The sequence below is a fragment of the Dicentrarchus labrax genome, unplaced genomic scaffold, assembly GCF_905237075.1.
Source record: "Dicentrarchus labrax unplaced genomic scaffold, dlabrax2021, whole genome shotgun sequence".
Lineage (NCBI taxonomy): Eukaryota > Metazoa > Chordata > Actinopteri > Moronidae > Dicentrarchus > Dicentrarchus labrax.
The window spans coordinates 10,734,699-10,762,104 of NW_026136711.1; the positions used below are offsets into that span (position 1 = coordinate 10,734,699).

The 27,406-nt window shown below is 39.4% G+C and overlaps 2 protein-coding genes across 4 annotated transcripts; one reads left to right on the forward strand and one right to left on the reverse strand.

Moving 5' to 3' along the window:
* Positions 1-483: 483 nt before the first annotated feature.
* Positions 484-12,778, reverse strand: zgc:113054 (uncharacterized protein LOC541322 homolog). Of its 3 annotated transcripts, none has more exons than XM_051414134.1 (11): positions 12,660-12,778; positions 10,520-10,709; positions 10,333-10,424; positions 10,015-10,247; positions 9,540-9,776; positions 9,378-9,452; positions 9,032-9,248; positions 6,687-6,895; positions 5,341-5,413; positions 2,832-2,949; positions 484-1,340 (listed from the first exon to the last, which is right to left on the reverse strand). In XM_051414134.1, the coding sequence occupies exons 1-11, from the start codon at positions 12,673-12,675 to the stop codon at positions 1,145-1,147; spliced, it is 1,656 nt and encodes a 551-aa protein (XP_051270094.1). In that variant the 5' UTR covers positions 12,676-12,778; the 3' UTR covers positions 484-1,144. The 3 variants fall into 3 exon arrangements, with proteins under 3 accessions (XP_051270094.1, XP_051270092.1, XP_051270095.1); XM_051414132.1 differs by lacking the exon at positions 12,660-12,778 and adding an exon at positions 12,531-12,654; XM_051414135.1 differs by lacking the exon at positions 12,660-12,778 and adding an exon at positions 12,447-12,537.
* A 7,028-nt stretch (positions 12,779-19,806) lies between these two features.
* Positions 19,807-26,136, forward strand: eevs (2-epi-5-epi-valiolone synthase). Its single transcript, XM_051414140.1, has 5 exons — positions 19,807-20,024; positions 23,554-24,187; positions 24,774-25,013; positions 25,226-25,478; positions 25,889-26,136. Exons 1-5 carry the CDS (start codon positions 19,885-19,887, stop codon positions 25,984-25,986), a joined length of 1,365 nt encoding a protein of 454 aa, XP_051270100.1. The 5' UTR covers positions 19,807-19,884; the 3' UTR covers positions 25,987-26,136.
* Positions 26,137-27,406: the final 1,270 nt, after the last annotated feature.

The window sequence follows — 27,406 nt, forward strand, 5'->3', positions numbered from 1 at the left end:
GAGAGTGCTAATTGGTCGCTACTTTTCATATAATTGCAGTGGCCGGGGTCACGTCCTCAGCTAACCTCTCCTTTAAGTATTGTTTTTCAGCACACAAACAGTTAATGGAGCAATTAAGATGGCGTTCACAAGCACCACTTCTGGGGACCATTTGGCAAGAAAGAGCTGGAAAGAGGTGGACTGGGACACTGTAAGCCTGAATATGGTACACAAGAGTCTTGGACCAGAGGAAGTGGTAAGTCAAGGTGCACAATGCAACTCACTGGCTTCCTATTCTGGTGTGAATGTAAACTGGCGGTCATCACTGAAGCAATTATTCTCTGCATTAGGCGCTTCCTGTGTATTTTGTAAGAAAATGCAAACCTAATAAATAATAATAAATAAAACCTTTTTCTTTTAGTACAGTGTAAAACATGCAGCTTAGAAATTCCCACATATAGTCAGTCATGCACTTTTCATTTTCCCATGGAAAGAAGCCACACCTTTGTTCATCATCATCATTCCTTTTATTATCCTGTAAAGCACCTTGAACTGCATTTGTATGAAACAGTACTATAAAATAAACACAACTTTTCAAGTATGCTCTGCCTTTTTGCAACACATACAATAAAAAAAAGATCAGTTTCTTCTACAGTCATTTATCAAAATGATTGTTTAAACAGCATTCAATGTACGTATGAACATCAAGACAACATATAGCTGAAACTGTGACAAAATGATGACGATGATGATGTAAGAAGGCATACAGTAGCAACAGTTTTCTTTTACATTCTTGGACATCACAGATATTTTTTCAGACATGTTAGCGAATGTCCATTGTATGACAAGAAGACTAGCATCTGCTATATACCTCTTTTTAGTATTTATTGTGATACGGTATTTTTCATCTACTAAAGATTTTAGTGTGCCAAACTCATAACACACAACAGCCAACTGAACCTATACAGGACACAGTCATCTCATCACACCACATAACAGATGTTAACTGACCAAAAGTTAAACATCCACTAAGATTTAAACTAACACTGCTGTGAATGTGTCAAAAGGAGATAATGTGAATGCCACCAATTTTGCAGACTAATCCCAGGAGAGTAGAGGAGGAAAAGAGGAAAAAAAAAAGTTTTCATCTCTTCATCTACCCCCTCTACCACAGACTTTGCCCACCCTCTATGACTAAGTTATGCCCTGTCATGTAGTCGGAGGCGTCAGATGCCAAGTAGACCACTGCAGCTTGCAGGTCTGTCACTTTAGCCAGTCTACCAGCAGGGATATCTGACAGCCAGCGCTGCACCAGAGGCCTCAGACTCTCCGAGTGGATGAGAGGGGTGTCAACAATCCCCCTGAAAAGAGAGACAGAGAAAGTGAGAGAGAAAGAGAGGGGTAAAGAAAAAAAAGCACAATGAAATCAGAAGGCATCACAGTTCAGAGCCAGGAGTGACAGTGTTGTTTCAGAGCCACCACTTTGGTGACAAAAATAAACCCAATTATCCTTTGAAGAAAGGGCATGGCATGGCATGGCATCTCTGATGATATTTACTGTGAGACCGGTGGCACTTAAATGACTGGCACATCTCAGGAAGAGCCCACAGGCTTGAAGGGACATCTGGCATAATTTGCTCAAAGCTTTTGGATAAGAACCTATTATAAGCAACTCCCTCACATTCCTGATTGAAATGAGGAAGTATTTAGCTGGTATTTTTAAGAAAAGGTGTGCTGCTTTTGTTTTTTTGACTGCACTGGCGTGTGATAGCTCTGAAACACCATTACTCAGTCACAACACCTTCTACAGTAAAATATCACAGAACTTACATTTGAATAAATATGTCAACACACCCGCCTGGGCCTAATATGAGACGACTTCTGACTTTCTACACAATTGACGTGACAGTGACTAAAAGCCGTGAGGCCTGAATCATTGTTCGATGTATCCTGGTGCCTTGATATGGAATTCCAACGTTGGATAAATTAGCACTTCCAAGGAGCGTGTGACACCTTGGTTAACATATTCCACCTCAATTATATTTCTCTTCAGCTGCCCTGTTATCTGGAACCTTTGCTGGCAATCAGAGGTACTGTTTTCCCTCAGCCAATTTTCTAGATAATGCAGCTTATCACCGCTGCGGCTAAAGTTGCCAATGGAATCAGGCTCCAGTCAACCTCGTGAGCGCTAATTGTGTCCCTTTTTTATGCATATTTACCGACTGTCACTTCAAAGAAATCAGCGGCCCATTGAGACACCCAGTTAGCGAGGGGGGAGAGAGAATTGCTTCTTTGCAAATTAAAATTAGCAAACAAGCTGCCGATAAATAAAGCTGAGCGAGGCGCGTGTGTGAGGGCTTTGTTCTGGGGCTGTGACTGGGCCTGGCTTGCCCGGTGCCACCGGACGGATTTGTTCAGGGATGGCTGGGGCTAAGGGATGCTCCACTTAACACACACATACACACACCCCCCGCGCACACACACAGCCCTTCCTGTGTTCTCCTCTTTTCTTCCCCCCTGCTCAGCTTCACAGACAAATAGATACAAACAAGGAGCTATTGTTGCGCCCACACTTGGAGTGAGGTTGCAAATTTGATTCCCTAATTGAATAGAACAATTAGAGCAAGTGTTTGGTTGATTCATCCCTCAAGACGTCATCTAATTAAGCACTGATGTATTGTTTGAGGACTTAAATTAGTGCATCATTCTCAAATGGGGCTCTTCATATGAAAGCAAACACACTAATCACCACTTCCTTTTGCAGCTCAATCCTTTACGACACTCAAAGGTGGACAAGAACATTCTGGCACAAAAACGGTAGGCGAAAAAGGCCGAGAACAGACAGCACTTACGGTGAGATGCAGTTTACATGCACTCCTCTGTCAATCCATTCAGTGCCCAGAGTCTGAGTCAGTTTGACCACTCCGGCCTTGGACGTGTTGTAGGAGAGTTGCTTCTGAGGATGGGGGACTGCAGGGTAGAGGACAGAGAGAAAATCAGTTACCCTAAATGGACACCACACATCGTTTCATAAAGAGAACATTTACTGCACCATTAATAATGGTATGCACTTCTCAGGTAATTATTAAGAAAATATTTCATTTTTATGGGTAATTTCTTTAACAAAGGAAGAAAAAAAGAGGCTAGCAATGGTTCCTTTCTCACAAAAGCTGACAACATATACATTCTATATTGCAGCTCATGCGGTTTCTTGTGGATACTACATAACAGCTCTTCCATTAGCTGCTGGGGGACTCTGCGGATGAAGCCATGTAAAATTAATTGCTTATAATGTCCAGTTATGCTCTGTCCTCAGCAACAAAGACAGGGAGCCATTTGTTTGCCTTGACCATCACAGATGCTGCACACTGCATGGGATGCCGGGACAGGGGCTCATTTTCTGCTGGTTGATTAATCATCACAAGGAAGGCTCCAAGTTACATACAACTTTAGTAGTTAACCTCATCACCCGCCGATCTGACTGCCAAATGGCTTCAGTGTGAGACCGGGATGATAAATACCAGCCAGCTGCAGAGAGGCAGGGACCGGTCCTGGGGAGGAAAGGCCGGAGCATCCCGCATACGTTTGCTCGGATAAAAAAGGAGAAAAATGTGCAGGATAGAGGTAAAAGTTGGAAACTGCAAACAAAATAAGATGTAAAGGGTGGGACTACGACACCGTAGCTGAGTTTGTGGGATTGTGTGTGGAGTATGGCGAGATAGCAGTGGAAAGTAAGATTGGGTTGGGCAGGGCTGGATAAGGGTAGGCTAGGACCTCAGAGGAGCAGGCAAGGAGGAGCGGAGCCCAGGGCTTACACGCAGATTGAAGGTGAAATCCGACTTATCAGGACAGGAAACACAGCTCAAAATGCCTAACAGCACTAATCCTCGCTCAAGACCTGATGATACGGCCCCAAAATACCATTCAGAAAATGCCTTCATCCTTTAAATAAACCTGCATTGATGTTTTCGCCGTCTTAAAGAGCAGTAATCCCCAGAGAAGAGAAAAGGAGGTAGAAGGAGAGCATCCTCCAAAGCCCTCTTTAACATTCTCCCTGCTACTTATTGCCCATTTCAAGTGGGAGAAAACATGCTCTTTATCAGGCACGCCTTTACATTTTGAATTCTTCTGAGTTCAAATGATGCACTCTTTCACCAGAATGGCGTGGCTGCTGTAAGGTGCATTACAATGCAGCTGAGATCTGCAGGTGCGAGTGCGAGAGTCGCAAATCCCTCAGTAAGGTCATTATGCATCCAAAAAAACTGAGTGTGACCATATCAAGTTGGATATATCCTGTCTGGGAGTCTTTGAGCTTCTGGACCATTATTCAGAAAAAAATGGTGGTTGATTGTTGGGTGTGCGTGTGCGTGTGTGTGTGGTGAGGGTGTTAGTGGGCGCACACGCATTCTATTCAGCAGATGGACAAAAAGCTGTCATTGTGCATTTTAATTGGGCATTTACGGCTGCTTTTTGGGCTTCCACTTGGCTAGAACAGGTCCCATCTGATTACACATTATGACAATATTATAACAGATGTCCAGACCAATAAAGTAAATTCCTGAAGGACTGTACGTAATGTGTGTAATTGATCATTTTTTTTATGTCGGCCTCTATTTACCAGCATGCTCCTGTTTTACAGATTGCCCCTGCAGTCGGGACTGGGGCCCATATGGCACAGCGGTTTACTGGCGATTTGACTATACTGCTGATGAAGTGTTGCTGTTCCTCTGGAGGAACCTGTTGGAGGAGGAACATTACACCGGTGCTCTGAATTACAAGGCTTTTACTAGGCTCTCGCTAAACTCTGAAAGTGTCTTCCGCTGTTCAAACAAGGCTGCTGGCACGGGCTGGGGTTTTGCCGTTGCACAGGAACCCTCCCTTCCCAAGTTGGACCTCAGGTTGCCTTCCACATCCTCCAGACAGCTCCGCAGAGAGGGGATGTTTATTATGATGCAAAACCGCCTCAGCGAGACGCAATCACAACACTTTCCTGCTCTGCTTACTGTATGCAGGGGTGGATGCATCTCTATAGAACAGTTTAACTGGGGTAAAAGTTGCAGAGGAGAAAGGCTAATCCTGTTTTAAATGTGCAGGTTCATCCTAAGTTTATCATAAACAGGAAACCCGCAGCAGAATTTTTTTCTTATGATCTAAAGTCCGATATGACGACTTTCTGTCCGACGATAAAAACTATTTAATGTGATGTGCACTCCTGCACATAGCTGTACAGCACAAATGTATTTAACTCTCCCTTTCTCCCCCTCCCCCTCTCGACCCAACTCTCCACGCCAAATGGAGAGATTAAAAGCAGACATGGAGGGGCTCCAGAGAGAAGGTGGGGGGAATAGAATCATCACTCACCTATTAGACTGGCCATGGAGGCTGTGTTGATAATCTTGCCGTATCCTTGCTTCAACATCACTCGACCTGCCGCCTAAGGCAAGGATTCAGGGGAAAGAGACACATTAAACACCTTATTATGGCACTGATATGCTACCAAAAACCTGAGCACGGATCAACACAAAAACATGTAGTTTATCCTTGGAAACAGAAATAGTGGTTAAACAGTTGTGTGTGGAGTGGATTTTAAAGCTGCACATAAGGGGTGGTAGGGCATATATATATATATATATATATATAGATATAGATGTCAGACACCAGCTGGATAATTTAGAACTAATTTTAGTAACTACAGAGTAGCTAAAGCTGGTTGGACCATCAGTAATTAGGTCACACTCTAACTAGTTTTGACAGAAATAAATTACTGAAGCAATACATGGCGAATCAATTTGGTTCTGTGAGCATAGTTTCTCTAGCAAATTGATGACAGAATTATGGAAATATTTGGAATTGGTAAACAAATTAATTTTTTTTATTTCAATATTGCACACATTACAAAAGATTGCTCTCAGGTTTCACCATTGTAGCTCTGTGCATCATTTGCACCTGCTGTCTGCTTAATTGTCACTGTATTTCATTCCAACATGTATCTCTAAATTTGATGATTTTGAATCTTTTGAATAAAAAAAAAAAAAAAAAAGGATTAAGTGTTCCTTTATGGTTTGAGAAAATCCTCCTACTATCATTTAAAAACCTACTGGATTATCGGGGCTGTTTTTCTTAACTCATAATTTAATTGCTCCTTTTCCCATTACAAAGTTGATTTATCACACATTCATTTAAAGTCTCCCTGATTCTGTCTCTGCTTCATATGATGCTTGTTTGTTAAAGGAAAAAAAACTCACTTTCTCAAAGATTAACACATGATACCTCCATATTAAGGTAATTTCATTGTTTAGAGAATCAGAAGCTTTTTTAAAATCATACATTGTATTTTTTACTGTAATGTTTGTCAAAGCAACATTGGAGCGTTTATATGGTTTGGAGCAGAATTTCTTTCCATTTAATGTCATAGCAGTATGTGACTTGACTGAAATTCTTTCTCTTTTATTTTTCAGCTAAACCATAAACATAAATCAAACCTTCATTCAAATTTAATATAATATTTATGTTTATAAATGTATTTGTGTTTGTCTGAAAATTGCACAATACATTAATACGCCACAGTGCTATATGGTGGAGTGAATAACCAATTACTGTGGTGGACACACACACACACACACACACACACACACACACACACACACACACACACACACACACACACACACACACACACACACACACACACACACACACACACACACCTGACAGCAGACGAAAGTCCCCCTTAGGTTGACGTTAAAGGTTTGGTCCCACTCTTCTAGACTGGTGTCTTCACTGGCTGAGTTCATATTGATGCCGGCATTGTTACAGGCAATGTGGATCGCCCCCCATTTGGAGACAATGATGTCAATCATCCTCTGGACATCCTCTGATTTGCTTATGTCAGCTGTGATCGGTATGGCATTGATACCTGTATCGAAGAACATGGAAGCCAAAAATTAAAACATGAAGAACACAAGTTATGAAAAACACAAACCAAATGTTGCTTCCTTTTGTATAGGAGGCTTCATTCTGTAAGAACAGAGGGAAAATCACAAATACAGGGATTCAGAGGAACGTGTATAAGCTGACAGTCTATCTTATGCTTTAGTATGCTGCCATCTGCTGGCCAAAAACCCAAAACTGACCACACTGTCAATATCTGACATTTGGCAAAAGTTTTATGCGCACATACCCAGTTTGAATCTCTTCACTTAGTGGTTGAAGATTATTGAGCACTGGGGAGGCCATTAATCAACGACAAGGACATTAATGAGTATGTCATTGACTCACACAGTAAAAAAAAAAAAAGCCTGCCTACCCCTGTTTTGTGTCAAAAGCTTTCAAATTTAACACATTAAGTGACAGGCTTAAGTTCAATATAAAAAAAAAAATTATAATAAAACAACATTGCACTTGCCATCTAATGAATATGTGTCTACATCTGTCTCTGTAGCTACAGTAAATATTCAACAATACATATATATTATGACCACTTGTGGCATCTTTGAACGTGCAATATATACAAATCTACGCTAATAATTTAATGATTAAACATACACTCTTTGATTTTGTTATTGCTTCAATTAGATCTGCAGCTGTTGTGTTACTTCAACGTGAAATTGATGTTGCTTTCTTATTTTGTGATAAATATTTTGTCCAATTTAAGGTTTGTGACAAATGTTTAAAAAAGGCGTACACTTCTATTACAGAAGAATGACAGTATAGTATACTATGTCAATGTTAACCTTTGACATAAACATTTGATTTTGTATTGTTTGCTTCTTAAATCAAGAAGTGAATGTGCAGTCATAATAAAACTAGTACGGCTCTGTTTACTTTATGCAGGTGTGGATGCATCTCTATAGTCTCTAACAGTTTAACTGAAGTAAAAGTTGCAGAGGAGAAAAGCTAATCCTGTTTCAAATGTGCAGGTTCACCTTAAGTTTCTTGGAAAAAACAAGAAAACTGCAGCTGAATATTTTTCTTATGAGCAATCAGATATGACGACTTTCTGTCCGATAAAACCTATTTAATGTGATTTACACTCCCACACATAGCTGTACAGCACAAATGTATATAAGTCTCCCTTCCTCCCCTTCTCCTCACAGCCCAACTCTCAATGCCAAATGGAGAGATTAAAAGCAGACATGGAGGAGCTCCAGAGAGAAGTTTAATCATTTAATCATTAGTTTACATTTGGGTGTGTATGTTGCACATTCAAAGATGCTACAAGTGGTCATATTATACTGTATATGTATTTTTGCACATTTACTGTAGCTAGAGAAACAGGAAATACAGAAAGTACATATTATACCTCAAGCCTTCAGAGACAAAATGAGACAACTTAACATTTGATTTAAACTCATTTAAAGTTTTTTGTTGAAACTTTTCTTGCCACTAGTTTCTCAAATCAAGAAGTAAATGTGCAGTACAAACTAGCACAACTGTATGAAAGTAAACTGAAAATGTGTAGCGTAATGGGATTTGGGGACTGAGTCCAAGAGAATATATGTTCAACTGACCATCCTGTACAAAATGTGGCAACTATTGTCAAAAACTAAGTTTCTATTTGTTGTAAAGCTGCCATTTTGCCTATTTGAACTGAGTTACTGAGTTCACATGAGTTAAAGAAATGGTGGGAAGAGGCTGGGGGTATGCACACTGGTAGAGTAAAGGGGGAAAATGGTTCCACCATGTTTGAAAAAAACACCACAGAAGTACCCTCTTGGATGCTCCTATGATAGATAATACATGATAAAGTACCCTCTACAGTAGCCCAGAGTGCAAGAAAACATGATGCAGTGGCCTGTATGGTGCCACATAGGCTGTCCAACATGCTAGAGAATTAGTTGGCCTGCCTTTAAATGGTTAAATAGTTAAACGTTCCCTATGTCTTATATGAGGTGTACTTCTTTAAATCTGAATCACATAATAAAACAATTATAATCTTTGGACCTTGCTGCTGGTGACCTGTTAATTTTTTTCACCCCTGCCCCTCATACAGTCCGCCACTGGATATGCACATCATTCTCAAGTCTTCATTTGTTGTGTTAACAGCCCTCACCTTTGAGAAAGAGTTCCTTAGCCACCACCTCCGCTTTATCCTGGTCCAGGTCTACCACGGCCACCTTTGCACCAGCCTCACCCAGGGCATGAGCAAATGCTCGCCCTATGCCCTGCCCAGCACCTGTCACATAGGCCACCTTTCCATCAAGACGCATCCGATCCAGGATGGGGCGCCCACTGACCCCACGGAAAACTTCATCATCTGTTATTTTACTCTAACACAAATAAACAAGATTGGCAGACATGATCAGTGAAAATGATGCTCTTACTATGATGACAGCTGTCTGAGTCTATATCAGTACTGGCTCATTGAGGCCTGAACATTGGGGTTATCTAAACAGTACCTGTGTCAGTGAGCACTCGGAGGCCAGAGATACCCTGCGGATAACACTGATGCCATCTCTAAGAGGGATAATAATCTTTAAAACAAAGAGGACACTGTTAAAATCAAAAAGGAATACCTGTTAAACACATACAGTAGTAGCATATAAAGTTCTGAAACGTACCTGCTCCACGCGTGGATCGTTGGAGACAAACTGATTGAATTGTCTAAGTGCCAGTCCGTTGTTATCAGTGGTGTCTTTAAGATAAACCTTGGCTTTGAACAGTGAGTTATCTACACATATGACCCCTCGCAATCTCAGCAGATTGTTGTCCAGAATGAAGTTGTAGTAGTTGATGTAATTGGTCTTGTCAGCATCAATGAAGACCATGTCGAACTGTTCACCTGCAGCAGCCAATTCCTGGAAGGGACAGAGTTATTAGGAAACTGGACAAAAAAAGAAGAGTCAGTGTTAACCTTTGCCTGCTCTGATTGTGCAAAGCACCTGGCAGAACACACAGTAGCTACAATTGTAAATGTTGAAAGGGAAAGTGCTATGCGAAAGTATAATTAGTTTGCAAAACACTTCTTCTCAAGCATTTTTAAATGATGGTCCATTCTTCTCTGACGATCTTTCGATATTGAAAGGTTTCTCTCACCTTAAGGGTCTCCATGGCGGATCCAGTCTTGACAATAATCTTCTTGCCATGTGGAGACTTTGCAAAAATTGGCTGGGCAAAGTCTTTGAGGTACGGCTCTAACTCGCAGGCAATTAAGCATCCATCCACAGGAAGCCCTTCAGCCATAGACAGCGCACCATAGCCGGTGAACATCCCGATCTCTAGCACCCTCTTAGCTTGACTCATGTGGATCAGCATCTTTAGGGTCTGGCCTGCCAAAGACACATCCGAGAGCAACTTATCACAACATGGTTAACCAGTGAACATAGTGGCTATGTACGCATGAAAATGTCAAACCTTCTACATGTCCAGTGATGCACTCCTTGGGCAGCCGGAACATGGTTTCACCCTTCTTGTGCACTTGGTCCCAGTCATGGGAAATTGTTTTTCTACAATTAAGAATTAATTGAAATCTTAACAAACTGACATCACACAATAAGTATTTTAAGCTACAGATCATCATGTGTAGGAAGCTCAGACGTACTCATAAAGCTCTGCCAGAGGTTCACTTTCCTGTGTGGTCATTTTCTCCAGGTAGTCATCCAGGCCACTGGCTATGTCCACAGCCTTCTGCAAGTGACTCATCAACTCTTCTGGAACATTACTACTTGCAGCAGCTATCTCCTTGGCTTTTGTAAGGACATCCACAAGGACTTCCACTGGGGTGTCAGGAACTGAGTGAACAGTGTAATGTTAGTTCAGTACTGTCTGCACAACTCTTTGCTGCTCCAACGACGCTGAAGTTGGCTTTCGATTCGCCAGCCTCCGATTGGGCACTTAAGGGGAAAGTTAAGGGGAAATTAACTTATTGTGCAGTGCGACTGTTTGTCCACTGATTGTCTGTTTTTTGTGACACTTCTTGATGTGAAAACGTTTTAGACAGTTTAGGTAAGACATCAGCTTTGCCTGACACCTACGATTGTATCTGTGAAACTTTTATTTGTGAAAATGTCAAAGGGGAGATTTCACCATTTTTGTTTTACACCAAGACCTCATTAGACCAGGTCCAGATCAAAAACCACTGCACCTAGACCTCTCAAATCTGGACTGGATTGATGTACAGACCCTGAAGATTCATAAAAACACAGTCTCTGATTTGTGAAACCTTTATTGAAAATAAAGGGACAAACACTTTTTGAACATCTTTTCTTTCATGTCAAACCCCGTCTCTCCATCTCATTTTGAATGGACATGAAAATGTCTTCTTTCTCACTACAAAACAGTAAAAAAGTAAAAAGGTTATGTTTATCTCTTGAGAAACATTAAACACATCTTCATCGATTGCTTAATTGGGAAACATCCTATAAAAGTCCTGGTTTTCACTTAGCTTTCCTCCATCTGGCCATGGTCCACTTTTGCCACAGCTTCCATCACCGTCAGTTTGCAGACCTCTTCCATAAACTTTATTGTTGCCTGTGTTAGAATCACTTTTGCTATTAGTGCTATTATTTATCATTTGAACAATACAATTACAGTAATTATCACAATTATGAATACCTGATTGATTAAAATAGTTTGTTGGCTTTACTAACATCTGCCATCATTTCAGACCCTGTTCTTGTTCTCCCGGCCACCAGTTGTCCTCTTTGTGTTCCTCCCTTTCCTCATCACCTGACCAACTACCTACCTACAGACATGATACTGACCCTACCCGATTGTCCATAGTTTAAAAATATTAAGATGACAACCCACGACCTGGAACCTGCAAAGGAAAGCAGAGAAGCAGAAAACAAAGAGGCACCTAGACGTTACAAAAACAGAGGTGAGGCCATAAAAACTTAAAAGAACGAAAATTGCTGACTTTTTTACTGACTCTGTGCCTTTTCAACAACTTCTCCATGTAAAAAGATTTGAGAGGTCTAGGTACAGTGGTTTTGGATCTGGACCTTGTCCAAAGTGGTCTATGTGCTGAAAAAAAGTGTGAAATGTGTCTTTATTGCATTTTCACAAATAGAATAAAGGTTTCACAAATCAGAGACTGTGTTTTTATGAATCTTCAGGGTCTGTACATCAATCCAGTCCAGATTTGAGAGGTCTAGGTACATTGGTTTTTGATCTGGACCTGGTCTAATGAGGTCTTGGTGTAAAACAAAAACGGTGATATCTCCCCTTTAGCGTTTTCACAAATAAAATAAAAGTTTCACAGATACAATCGTAGGTGTCAGGCAAAGCTGATGTCTTACCTAAAATGTCTAAAACGTTTTCACATCAAGAAGTGTCACAAAAAACAGACAATCAGTGGACAAACAGTCGCACTGCACAATAAGTTAATTTCCCCTTAACTTTCCCCTTAAGTGCCCAATCGGAGGCTGGCGAATCGGAAGCCAACTTCAGCGTCGTCTCCAGGCAGTAGGGCTGCAACTGTAAAGTATCCAGTTATTTCATCAATGATTATTATGTAGGCTACATACGTGTTTGGACATGAAAACGTTTTCTAAAGAATACGAACTAAACAACAGGCTGCGTGCAGGCTGCCCCTGCCTGCGGTCACATACATTTGGTCTGATGAAGGAGGCGCACAGACGCACCGGGCTCCAGCGGAGTTCGGTTCCTAAAGTTATGGTACGCGCTGATTATATTTAGTCTGACCCCGCCACACCGCAAATAACAAACAGCCATCTTACCTTTTTCGGTCGGCATGGTGAGCGCTTATGGGCGGGACGATTTGTCAGGTGGCAGCCGCAGCGGTGGGACCTGCAGACGTGGTGGTGAAGTTTCTGTTATATCACAGAAAATATGCAAATTGTGGGGAGTGGCGGGTAGCTTGTGCAACATTCGTTATTCAACCAACACGTTATGGAACGAGCTGGTTTCGTGTTTGTAACGACTGGTTTTCATAACTTGTAGAAAGGGAATCAGAGACCTCACGTGGAGAGTGGGAGTATTATCAAACTAGGTTACTGAGATTGGGCATCAGAAAGATTTGTGTGGGGGTTTTGATTTAGTTTGAGCTAGTGGTGCTTGAAAAGTCTGATTTGTCCTTTATTTAACTATTCTTAAGAAATGTGACTATTATAAGCACCACACTAACTGTTTAAGCATAAAATTATAAACGTGCCAGTTGAAGGCCTCTGCAGCGTTGTACTGTAGCCTAGTTTATAACCACGCTCATTAATGCATACAGTACATGCATTCACACATACCTGAGGACATTCCCAGACTCAGGGTATGTGCAAGAGGAAACCTGAAACAATTTAAGCATCACAAGACTTTGACAGTCAGGGACATTTACAGCCGGGGGGGGTATACAATACATTTCTACTCTTTTCACAGACTTTACCAATTTAGACTGTTATTTTATGTTCAGTTTGTTATGTATCTGGGCATTCAGAGTTATTTCTAAAATATGCTCATGTTTCTCAGATAGATGAAGGTCTTGGGATGACAGTCATATTTGGTCTTGAGACTGAGGTATGTCATATAAATATTTGCAAATACTGCAAAAAAACCCATAAGGTTTGCAATAATTGCTGCAAACTGAGACAATTTGAGTTAAGTGTAAAATGTAACTTTTGAAGGCATTCATGATGTTTGTAGTTTGGGAAAATATATGTTTGACGAGACTAGTTTCTGCAACTGCAGGTGAATGGTCTAAATTGATTTTGCCCAAAAACTTTTTTGCAGGAAGTATTTATGTGTTATTTTTCCTAGTATATTGGCATATTACTGCAGACTGAATTCAAGAATACACTGACCCAACAAAAATTAAGTAATTATTAGTAAGTAATTCCAGCTCAGCCATAATTGGGTTCATCTCATGAGACTTTTACAGTAACTGAATTAGTTAAGTAACCAACACGATTTGTTTTGTCCTCTACTACTTAAGTCAGAATAAATTACAATTGGCAATTCTAGTTTTTATAAAACCTTCTTCTAAAATCAGTCCCAACTCATGTCCAAATGTTTTTTAACAAATTATGTCCACAAAATGACCAACAATACTTGGACAAAAAAAAATAAAAATTAAAGCTGCAAGCAGCGTTGGGCGGGACCTCGCACTCCACGCAACTCGGGGCGTGCTGCGGCCGCGTCACGTGCCGTCATAACACGTGCGGACCACAACATGAAAATTTCATGTAAATCAGCTGAAAATAGCCACGCATCGCTTACTTCCTGTTCCCAGTAGGTGGCGCGATCACTATGTCTGAATATTGTCATTTAGATATGTTCAGGGCGGGACTGTTATCAAACACGTGAAGTTTCATTGAGATTGGACCACGTACGCTGAAGTTATGAGGACGTGCTCAGGGTGGGACTGTACACTGAAGATATGAGCACTGTTTGATGGCCAATCGGTGGAATTCGATACGTCGTCACGGGCATGCGGTTAAACGTACAGTCACAAATAGCACAACTTTTGATCAGCAATGTTTTTTTAACTTTACTGACCAATTTTGACGTTAATCCGATAAATCCCCTAGTAGGAGTTTGTTGAACTACAACACAAAAAAACTTTGAAAATCACTGCGAAATGGCGGAAATGACATAAATGCTTGACATACGATTCAACCTGGCCAAATTTGACAGCACGCCACAGACACGCCCTTTAATGTACGTGCACAAATAGCACAACTTTTAATCAGCAACATACTTTGATTGTAATGACCAATTTGGAAGAAGATCAGATGAATTACCTAGGAGGAGTTCGTTCAAATACAACACGAAAAATCACAGAAAATGAACATGAAAATCAAAATGGCTGACTTTGATGCAACGCCACCGACACGCCATTTGACGGAATGTTGTAAATAGCACAACTTTTGAACAGCACCATTTTTTGACTGTACTGACACATTTTTAAGCAGATCCAATGAATTCCCTTGGAGGAGTTTGTTCAAATACAATGCAAAAAGTTCGCCGAAAGTGAAAATCTAAATCAAAATGGCCGACTTCCTGTGGGGTTTGGGGTATGGGTCCAAGAGGCTTTTTTGTACGTCTCGACATGTTACACGTGCCTACCGAGTTTCGTACATATCGGTGAAACGTGGCGCCGGGGCTGCTTTTTACTTATCCTGTAGGGGGCGCTACAAACTTGACAAACACGATTTTTGGTATGTGAACTTCAGGCACCACTCTACACATGCCCTGTGAATTTCATACTCATAACTACCAGGTCTCCCAACAGTGATTTACAATGCCACCAGAGCGCCACCTAGTGGCGGATTGTTGACACATTTATTAGTGAGCCTAATGGGAGACATGGGCAACCTTCATACCAAGTTTAATTTATCACACATACCGTTGCAGAGATATAAACTTCTTTATTTTAAAGAGCGCCACCTTGTGGTGATGGCCTGGAATTGTGCACGATGCCTAAGGAAGACATGGGGAACTAGGGACCCAAGTTTGGTGTCAATCGGACATACCAATGTAAATTAAATTAAATTTATAAAAATATATATATTTTTTCAAATATCAAAATTCTTTAGACTACTTTTTTATTAGGACGGTCCCCAGGTGCTACGTGAAAAAATTTGTTCGAATCGGACAAAGCGTGTAGGAAGAACACCAAAAAGTAGTTTTTGGACATTTCGCGCTCTAGCAAATAATTTGAAAGTGGGCGGGGCTTATGTGGGGAGATTCAGCTCCATATACCAAACGCGTGGATATAAGGTTTTTGAATTTGCGACAAACTATGCAGAAGTTATTACTTTAATAATTTACTTTATTACTATAACTTTGCCAAATAAAATTGACTTTTCGTATATGTTCAGGAGGGCAAAAACGCAGTCTCAGGCGCTAAAAATAATAATAGGGAACTCGAGCAATTACAATAGGGACCTCCAGCGGTCGCTGACTCGGCCCCTAAAAATCCTCATCCCAAAAAACTTTTAACCAAAACTCTGTGCCAGGTTAAGTAGGAACAAAACCCCTTTACAACAGTTTCGGTTATTTCACACCAGATATTACATTACATTTGCTTCGAACTAGCTTTCAGACCATCCAGCTCAAGGAATACACTGGTTTTTCAGTTCTTTTGGGTAGCTTATGTCAGGCCCATTAGCATTGCACAGGCTCTGGGTACATCCAAGTCTTCCAGGACTTCTGTTCTGCTCAGTCACTATCATTGCGCTGGCTGGCTCCGATGCTGTGGCACCTCTGGTTGCAACAATCTTCATCACTTCATTGGTAATGTCAACACTAACATCTTGGCATAAATAGGTCAGAATCAATGTCACTGTCTTTAGTTATCATATTTAAAACGAGAGTAACACAAAGTATAGTGTGTCTGACCAGTGTGTAGGATTTAGGGGCATGTAGCGTCAAAACTGCAGATTGCTACTAACTGAATACAGCTCAGTCATCCAAGGATTATAGGAAAAACTACAGTGGACATCGTATTCTACCTCTTCTATTCCTTCTAAATGTTACAAACTGGACCTTTAAATGTCTCATTTACCTTTCAACTGCTTTTTGAAGAGATCCTCTTCCTTTTCTCTGGAGATACACCATTAAGCCACGGAGAGCAGCTTCTCTCCTTTCCACAGAATCATCCTGTGAATAAGAAAAAAATGTTAAACCATTCCTTCATGACAATTGGTTGAATTTTAAGTACACACACAGAGAAAAAAGTATGAGGTTTATGAGGCATGGACTGTAACAAATAATAAATTGATCATCTTAAAGAAAGCCAATATAGATTTAGTTATATAGATAACAATGGCATACACACACGTGTAGAAATTTCTACAATATGGTGTGGGCTTCACGGCCCATGTTTGCACTGCACTGAATTCACTGAATATTATTACACTGTGGCTCAAATTAACTCATTTTAACCTAAAAAAATAATTACTGCTTAAACATAAAATGAATACCAAGCAAAACCGTATTTGCTTACCTTTGCAGTGTTACAACTAACTAACTAAAAAAGCGTACTGAAACTAAATGTGATGAATATAAGTGATGAACTTGATCGGACTTTTGGTACACATGACATGGGCTTGATATCTGAATATTGGCCTCAAGAGCGGCTAACTGTTCAATCAGTAGAATATAACCTATTGATTGACTGATTTATTGGTCACTATAAAGCTGAAGGACAAGCTGTAAACTACATTTTGTCACACGTTAGCAAACAGTCGCTTAATTGCATATCCAGTATACTTGTGAAGTCATGTTTCTGTATGACAAATTTGAACGAACTGCTGTGAAAAATATGGCTCTTACGTTGCTTAATGTTCACCAGCGAGTTGCTAACTTTGCCTTTCTGCTGTTTGATGCTGGGCAGGTAGCTTTTAGTCGGTTAGTCAGAGCTTTTTGGCTTAAAACAGCAGGATGGAAAACCCAGCAGCCAACTCCTTTCACATAACACACATTTAATCAGTTTAAAAAAACATTATTAGTTAAGGTTTGACCAGGAGACATAGAATGTTTTAGAACATTTTGTGGTGGGTGGGGAGAGACTGGGTATGATAAGAAATAGACAATGGCATTAAACATTTGGTGGCCTTGTTCTCCTTACCAGTCTCACCATACTGGGTCAAAGGGAGTGGTTTTAATGTGTGGCTTCTCTTTTTATCTGTATTTTTATGTAACAGTTGATTGAAGGCCATGCTGCATGCTTGCACTGAGCACTGGTGCACCAGCTGCGTCTAGCTTAAAACTTTGTAATTTAAAGTGATTTCTAACCAACCTCCCTAAGATCGTAATAACTGTTGTCTTGTAGCGTCTCTATGCTCCCCATATATTGATATATAAGAGGTTATATCATGTTAAATTTAAAGGTCCAGTGTGTAACATATGGGAGGATCTACTGGCAGAAATGGAATATTCAACCTCTATATCAATATTTGTTATATCAACAGTAATTAAAAGTACTGAACACAAAAAAAGGATTTTGTTAAATACAGAGTTTCAGGGTGTTAGTTGCTTAATAGCAAGAATAATCCTAGTTTGAAGGGCAGCTGGGAGGGTGTTTCACATGCAGGTTAGAACTGATTTTTTTAAATTGCCCAGAGGTGTGATGGCTTGTCTGTGTGTGTTAAGCTGAATTTATACTTTTATTCTACAACTACAAGTTAGGGTTATGCAGATGTTTAACAGTAATTTTATCGTTAGAGTTGCTTAAAATTAGTCCTTTTGTTTTGTATAATTACAATTCTATGTTTTCGTATGGAGCCCTCAGGCCAGTACCACACCCTCAACCTGTTAATCATAGGAGACAAGTGGGCCCCATATTCACAAATTTTTACAAGTACTGGAGATCCCTGGGGGGAAAGCATGGGAATGCAGTGGAGATAAGATGTCCTTTAAAGAGAGAGTTATGAAAAAAAACGTGTAAGTTTGAAGCACAATAAATGATGGATAATATGGACTTAATGCCCTATTTTAGCCCTATTGAGATAAATTCTCAGATTTGTTAGCAAGAAGGATATTATTCATACAGTTAAAAGTTTTACGAATAAAAGTTTGACTGTTTTCACTTACCTCGTTGATGACCTGTGTTGACCATAAACAAACTGAACAGTGCTCCTCTGCGTTTGCTGGGTTTACATAAGTAGTGCAGTATTGTTAAGATTGTTTTTGTATTTCTTCTTCACTTGTCATAAAATTTGTATTTACTTTTTGTTCTTTTCTTAAATGTTTTGCCCTCTCAGGATGTAACACAAAAAGATCCTTCAGAGATTCAGAGAAGAAGTGCACTGAAGAGAGCGGCTGAGACAAAGAAGACAGGAGAAAAAAAGGAACAAATGAAAATGAATTTCTAAATCACATGAGGTGATGGCATTCGCGTGTTATGTTCTGCAAGCAAAGTATTATTTAGATATTATGTTCCACTCACTGTTTAATTTGCAAGACATGCTGTGAAATAATATTGTACGTTACATATTTGACTGTTTTAAAAGCAAGGAAATGCACTTTATTTAAGGTCTCAACGATCCACACCTTGCAGGCTGATGAGCAACACTGACTGAACAGAATGTACATATATCAACTGGATTTTTTCAAGAAGTCCCCTCAGGGTAGTTTTAATTAAAACATTCTTCCATGAGTGAAGAAGTTCAAGTTAACCCTCAGATACAGTATGGCATTTAGGTAATTTTTACAAGACAGCAACTGAGTTTAAACTAAACCATAAATTCAGTTTTGAGTAGTCTGGAGATTTTCTGTATTTAAATTGTGACCGGTCATCTTTGGCTGCTTGTGTTTGTCCTGCAAATTTCCAAGAGACAAATCTTGTAATCTAGAAATGTAATTTCCTCTGCAAACTTTCATCACTCTATATCACAAAGCAAATGAAATGATGTGAATAAGCCAAATTAATTGTATTTAAATATTAACACAATATTTTATCAACAAATGCATGTGTTCTAATTCCACTGTGGGTTGCAAAATCTCCATGATTCCTTGGGCTTAAAAAAACATCTTCGCCTGTTGTAAAGTCTGTCAAGGTTGCAACTATGCTATTTATCTTCATTCATACAAAACCAGAAATACTTTTACCAAACAGCAACAGCATGCAAATGCTATTCTGCAAATACTGATTCATTTCTAGTTCAGATTTCCTCTATGTAAATGTAGTTTGAAATAGAAATTCATTCTCTAAACCATACCCACATTTATCTTCATTGAATGATTGGCATTCATATAGCTATACAATGCATTGATGCATGCAATTTTTCCATAGAACAGGTGTTACCTCACAGTTACACAAAAACTTGTGTAAGTGAATAACACATGTTATGACATGTGAAGCGGAAAATGCTCCTCCCTTGTCTCAGGGGCATCCCCAAATACTATAGCCTACTGTACTGTATTTAAACTGGATGAGTAGGCTTCTCATTATCCAAACTGTAACTAGCTCCACTTTCACTTCTACTGTACCTCACAGCCACAACTGCTAAAATGGGAAAGGTTCAGCTGGAGGACAACGACATCAAAGAAAAGAAAACTGAGTTTAGCTTAGTACAGGTCAAAGGTACCTGGAAGCGCAAACTGGGAAAGGTCAACAAGGACACAGTTGACTGTGTCTCTGCTGCAAAAATGTGAGTATAACAGTGTTCTTTACTCAGTCGATCTCTTGCTTGCATTTATTTTATATATTTGTTTAGATTTCTCATGCATTTGTTCCCTCTATTTCTTTCTCTCTTCTAAGTAGATTTTATTTGTTAAGTTTTGAAAAATGCTGTTCCATATTGATGATGTCTGACACATGATCACATAGTCTGACATTTACAAAATCGGGTTGCATCTAACATCAGGCATTTTGAATCCTGACTTATTTACTTGTCTGTGTTCCATAAACAAAAATAAGCCAGCCACATTTACTGTATGCAAAACAGTTTTGTTTGGATTGATATAGGAAAAAATGAGAGACAAAAGCTCTGAATTCAAATTGTAAATGACAGAATGGCAGAAAACTGAGGCAAAGGCTCCAAATCACTAGGCAAAAAGGATGTTACATTCTCATTGAGGTGTTTAGATTTAAATGTTTTTCATATGATACATCTATACATTTATGATATCAAATAGAGATTTTAGTATTTTGCATTACAATTTTAAAGTGATTAAGGAAGGAAGGATTTTCATAAATTATCTTTTTACATTATTATTTTTTCTGACAGTCTTTTTTGTAATTTGCCCATGAGTTTCTTTTCTTTTTTATCACTTACAGTCCTCTCTCAGTCTTTGAATGCTGCAGGGTGTTTTTTTTTTGGGGGGGGTTAAAGTTTGGCTGCTGGTGGGAGATAAGATTAGAACTGCAGTCTTCAGTGTCAATGTCCCATGGAGTGTGATGCCAACCATCCCCCCCTGACCTGTAACCTAAAGAGGCTCTGCACTTGACATAGTTTCCACAAGTGCAAGAGATATACATGCAGTAAGCAATTTAACATTTGAACAAACAATACAGCACATGCTGTCAATGTCTGATCAAAGTTGTCAGTGGTTAATTATTTATGTATGGTTTGTTTGATAGAGATAGATAAAGTATATAGACAACTGATGCAAGTATTTATAGCGGATGCTAACATAAAACACCGGCCCCTAGAAGGGCTTTTATGAAAATAAGATTGAAACAGTGAGGTAACAAGATTGTAAACAAAATACAGTTTATAATCTATAGTTTCTAAAATAGTATATTTAAAAAGTCAACATGAATATAGATTTGTGCTGAATTAAAAGAACATTATGTAGGATTTAGATATCTAGCAGTGTATTTGCTGTTTGCAACGCCCTTGTGTCACCCTCCCAGTCCAAGCATAAGACTGAGGTGAAAAAAACTATTCTAATTTTCAGGTGAATATACACCAATGAAAACAAACCTATAGATATTATATTATATTTCTGGGAGTAGATCTAAATGTTACACACTGGACCTTTAACTTTCTATTAAAAGTCATGAAGTTTTCAGCAAATTTCAAGTGATCACGTAGCAAGTTCCAAGTTTGCAGAAATCTTGTATTTACCTAAAATGTTGCAATGATGATACATTATTTGCCTTTTGTCCAACATTTTCAAGCCCAGATTATAAAGACATATACGGTTTTGGAACAATGGGCAGAACCTGTTAGCCTACTGTCGCCAAACCCTAGTAGTAGTGTCAAAATGCTGTTTTGACTTTGCAAAAGGCTAAGGGCATGTGTGGACCTGGCTTAAACTGTAGGTTATGTCTCCTGCTAGCAGGAGTAGAAGAGCAAAATATATCGTCACAAGTCAATTTTGGTGCAGTTTGAGTTGTTTGCTTTGGTGCCAAAGTAGTACGCACAGATCTAAATTTAAAATTTTAACAATAGATGCTAAAATGACCGTTTATCCCTCTGAATCCTTGCTAAGATCCCGGGTACCAGCCAGAGGTCCAAGCATGAATGAGTCGAGAAGCAAACAGAGCAGCAGATATTTGTGGTGGCACTGATTGTTTGATGCGTGCTGGCATTCTTGGCATGGTTTCTGGTCAACATGCACATACATGTTTTGCTTCTTGGCTTAGGCCTTTTCAGGTTTGGCTGGGAGATTTTTAGCTGAGAGTGAGAAATAAATTGATTTGGTGAGTGACACAGCGAGCACAATCCCAACCAACTTTGAGCAGGTGCACCATCTTGAATACGCTGTTCACCAAAAAGTCAAACTTTCAGACATGATTCTGGGCATTTATGTCCTTACTGTATTTGAGCAAAATCAGTAAATCTACTGACTGGATAGTAAAAGTTTAACACTTTAATTTGTGCAAATATAAGGCTGATTATGGCTAATTTGCGTCTTTTTCCTGCGTGGCTAAGACTTTTGGGATATGTTGCTGAACAATATGATCATTAATCATCACATTAATAAACAAGCTATCAAGAGGTGTGAGAATAGATTCTTCTGTGGATTCCAGAACCAGTATTTTGATTGGAATTTTGCCTGAAGTTATTCATGAGCCTATACTTTGCTAATTGAGCAACTGCTGGAAAACTGCTAGGCTTCAGGGAAATAATAGACGTAAAAAAAAAATGCTGCTATAAATCAAACACCTTTAGAGAGCGTTTAAAGACACATAGCAGGCTTGGGGGAAGGCAGCAATCTGTTTAACGTGAAACAGAGGAAATAGCTTTGACTTTGACCTGACGGTTGTGTGTTTTTTTGTATATCTGAACTAATGTTTAATTGCTTGGGATTGTTTTTAAGGTTAAGTTAAATAAAAGTGGACATTAGGATTGCAGTACCACCTCATTTCTATCCTCTCCATGTGACAGTGGAAATTACAAATTAGGCAAAGCCCTGTCTTGACCTCAGTTAATAACAAAGTTAATTGGTCAGATAGGTGATTAGCACAGACCTTAATGTTGAGAAATACCACACAGAGCATTGTTAATCTGATCATTTTTTTATTCTGTGAGTTTTGGAGAGGAATGTTGTAGTCTTTTCCCATGTTTGCTCACTCAGGAAGAGAGTGGTCTGATAATAACTTGTTTATTATGCTTCTAGCCAAAACAGGGACAAGGCGTTTTGGAGACGTTTAATCTCTTAGTGGTGGTAAGATATCCACTAGCTAAATGTGGTCCTTGAAACTGCAGATGGGGCCTCTGTCTAACAGAGAAACCATTTGAGAAACTGATGCTGAAGAGACAAGAGTCCTGTTGAAATCAGATGTTGTTTTTTTATCTTTACGACTTGGTGAGGTTTGGCCAAAATGGAGGATAGGTTGCTGAAATCAATGGACAATTCTATTTGGCTGCAGTTTGACAGGCACTTTTAAAAGATTTATTAAATTCATTCTTTATTCCAAGTTTTTTTTATGCAGTATAAGTTTTTATATTCAATATGTTGATTTGAGTGTTGATTTAGCTACCTGTGTTCTGTTGTTTCACTCCAAAAGTCCTTTTTGATCCCAAATACATAAGGCACTGTTTTGTCTTCAGAAATTAGAAACAATGTTTCTGTCATTGTTTGTACATCTTTTACGCAAAGTATGTTAGTGTGTTGAGTACTGTTGTATTAGAATTGATTAGTTTTAGAAAAACAGAAAAAACACTTGAAAACAACATCTATAATTGCCATTATATTAAATATGTCTTTATGTGTTTTGTGTGGCAGCTATGAGAGCATCACAGAAAAGGGCGCCACTTGGACAGTGGTCAGCCCCATCGTCTTTACCTACAAGGTGACTGAGACTCAGGACTTGCTGGACCCGATCAATGACACACTCCTGCTGGGTCACCTCAGCGACCCGCAGCAGGTGGATGACTTTAAAAAATCGAACAATTCAATCAAACGCTTTGTAGTCATTGACCAAGAAGTCTACAAAATCTATGGGCCCAGGCTAACTCACTATTTGGAGGCCAACAATGTCCTGTACAAGATCATGGCTCTACCCACCACTGAGGAGAATAAATCCATGGAAATGGCCTTGAAGATCCTAGAAGAGGTCAACAGCTTCTCCCTTGACCGCCGCACAGAGCCCATTATTGCCATAGGTGGAGGGGTGTGCCTGGACATAGTGGGCCTGGCTGCCTCACTCTACAGACGACGCACCCCTTACATCAGGGTCCCGACCACACTGCTCTCGTACATCGATGCCAGCGTGGGGGCAAAGACGGGGGTTAACTTTGCAAACTGCAAGAACAAGCTGGGTGCCTACATTCCACCCACCGCTGTCTTCCTTGATCTGTCCTTCATACAAACCATTCCTCGACGACACATCGCTAATGGGCTGGCAGAGATGTTAAAGGTATTATACATTAAAGGGGAAATTTACCTTAAAGCTGATACATACTGGAGATCACCAGATAATACCATGATGGCTTCATAACAGTATAAACATTTTTATGAATATAAAGGTCCTGATTTTAATCAAACAAGTGCAGAGCGGTGAGTCTTGGGCGCACAGACTTTCTGGCCGTCTCCAGGTGCTCCTGCTATTTTGGTTCTTAAATGTGCAGCAGCACAATGAGCTGTGTGAATATAAATCAGTGCATGTGGTGAAAATACCACACAGATGAGCAAAGCAAATTTTTTAGGACAGCAAAATACAGTCATAAAACAAAGTGCTGCTTGCACTGGATGTTATAAGGCCCATAATATTTAATGTGAGAGACAAATCTTGCATACAGTACTGGCTATTCTGGAAAAGCAGTGGTATGTTAGGCACAACAGTTTCACGCCTGCTATTCAAAGTACATAGACTTGTTCAGGAGTCACCAAAGGGAAGTTTCAAAGGGAAGTAGTAACCTGTTACATTTATTGGCCCAGAGAGATGATGTATTTTTTTATGTTTGCGTTTCTCATGTAAGTTTTATACATATTTTTCTTTGCAGATGGCCTTGATGAAACACAGAGGCCTCTTTGAGCTTCTTGAGAAACATGGCCGTATGCTGTTGGACACTAAATTCCAGGCTGATAACAGTGTATATGGGCTCAGCTGCTTACAGGCTGCATCTCAATCAACACGTATAGCCATCACAACCATGCTGGAGGAGCTTGCCCCAAACCTTTGGGAAGATAATCTAAACAGACTTGTGGACTTTGGCCACCTTATCAGCCCAGCATTAGAGATGGTAAATGATCCCTCATGGCAGCTATAGCTAAGCACTTCTTACTATTTACATCACTATTTAAATCATCCTTTGTTGATACATGCTATTGTACACTAGTACAACAGTATTGTATGTTAGTTCATAAGTGAGATATTATGTGGTTATGTTCTGTCCATTTTGGTGACAAATAGTCACATCCTCACATTATCTCACTTTTTTCTTTTTTCATACAGAAAGTTCTCCCATCCCTTCTGCATGGTGAGGCAGTGAACATTGATATGTCTTACATGGTCTATGTGTCCAAAGAAAGTGGCCTATTGACAGAAGAAGAAAAGCAAAGGATCATCAGTTGCATGGTGGGCTTGGAGCTGCCTGTCTGGCATGAGGCATGTACCAAGGAGCTAATACAGAGGTCTCTGCAGGACAGGCTGAAGCATTCTGGAGGCCTGGTCAGAATGCCTCTACCTGTTGGTCTTGGGAAAGCAGGTAAGAATCACTAGAATGAGACTGTACTTAAAAACAACATTAACACAGCTTAAAGTATGCTCAGTAGCAAGTAATGATGTTCTTCTCATAGCCACAAAAACTCTTGTCTGCTGTTCAGACTTGTGTTCTCTGGTGAGCCTTTGTTTGGTTTTGCCAAGCTCACAAAAGCCAATTGAGAGGCAATTGAGAAAATGATTTTGATCCGAGCCAAGTTTGGTGTTTTTCAAACGCAAGTGGAATTTATTAGACTATTGCAGATTTACCACTGTGTTGAGTAATTAGCACTCTTAGTTGCCTAAATATGAAAGAAGTACTGTCTACTGAGTCTGTTTTATGTTATTCAGACTCATTCAGATGTAATATATGGAAAATAAAGCGTGTTCTTTTTGCTATCCTTTTTTTCATTGCAGAAATTTTGAATGACACATCTTGTGAGATCCTGCAGAGAGCTTATGAAAAATGGTGCAATGAGCTGAGCGTCTCCTCAGGCAGCAACTGTGACCTGTGAGCTCAATTTAATGTTTACATTTTGTAGGGAAGTATATGTATTGTAGCTTTTCATTGTTCAAATTACTAGGGAAAAAAACTTGAAAGCATGCACCTACTGTATTTTCACAATACGGCAATAAAGGCTAAATGCTGGGTAGGCCTAATCGTATTGGCGCTGCTATTGTTCTTAATCATTTATTGACACCAGATACTGCCTGCATTGTCTATAAATGTCGTAAAACAAATTAGATAACAGTTTAACACATTTTTGTTTTGAAATATGTAACAAACTTTTATTAACTTTATTTCCAATGGCATGTATATTATTCTAGCTTTTGAACAATAATAAACTAATAAAAAATAATAAACAAATAAACTGGGTTTATCAGAGCTTGTCTGCCAAAAAACAGCCCTCTGCAACTCCTGAAAAAAACATGATAATAGCTGTAAGATTGAATTGATTTTAATTCTAGCTGTTTTCACCGATCCCTAAAATGATGGGGAGCTATGTCTCCCATTCATTACAGCTGTACATATGGTGAATTTTTATATAACTTGCCATTTAAAATTATATCAAGCCCTACATCCATTTTTAGAACACATATTACAGTATACATTATATATTTATATACTCCTTAATGCTAGCTTAATTGTATGTGTAACATAGTTGACACTGGTAGCTACAGTGTAACTTTTTTCACCTGGCCTAGCATTTATTGTCAATCAAATTATTAATTAATAAATAATTAATTTTTTATTACTTTTGATAAACCATCATTGCTCTTTCCCACAGTTATTACAAGCAACTCAGACAGTTAGGGCCTCAATCTGCATTCCAAGTGGAGTACTTCTCTTTGTGAACCATTCCCTATCATCCCTTCTTATAATTACCCTCTTGGGGAAATTAATTGGGGAAACCTGCCAAATGCTTAGGTTTTTTTACTTTGACCTGCTACATCTACTTGGAATTGACTCACCTTTCTGCTGCAGCTACAGTACCTAACTCCTTATATTTTAGTATTGAATGTTGAATTAAGTTTTTTATAGTTTTTTTATAGTTGCAGGCATATCATATATTTCTTTAATGCTATTACAAACATTTGCATGCATCAGAAAGAAGGAAGACTTCAATATATGTATATACGTATATATATTCAAGATATTACCTTTACCTCCCTGTAGAGATCATACTCTACTATCATCCATCCATTCACTGTACCTGCTTCTCCTGTGGTATGGAGTCTGTCCCAGCATGCACTGAAAGATACACCCCAGTCAGGTTGCCAGTCTATCACAGTGCTAACTCCTCTAAAAGGTGACAGTGTTAACCACTGAGAAAGGCCATTAAACAAACCTATGAAGAAAGTTATTTAAACCCTATTACTTAAGTGTGTGTTGCATTTTCTTAGGCTGAATAATAAGAAGCTAAAACCATCATG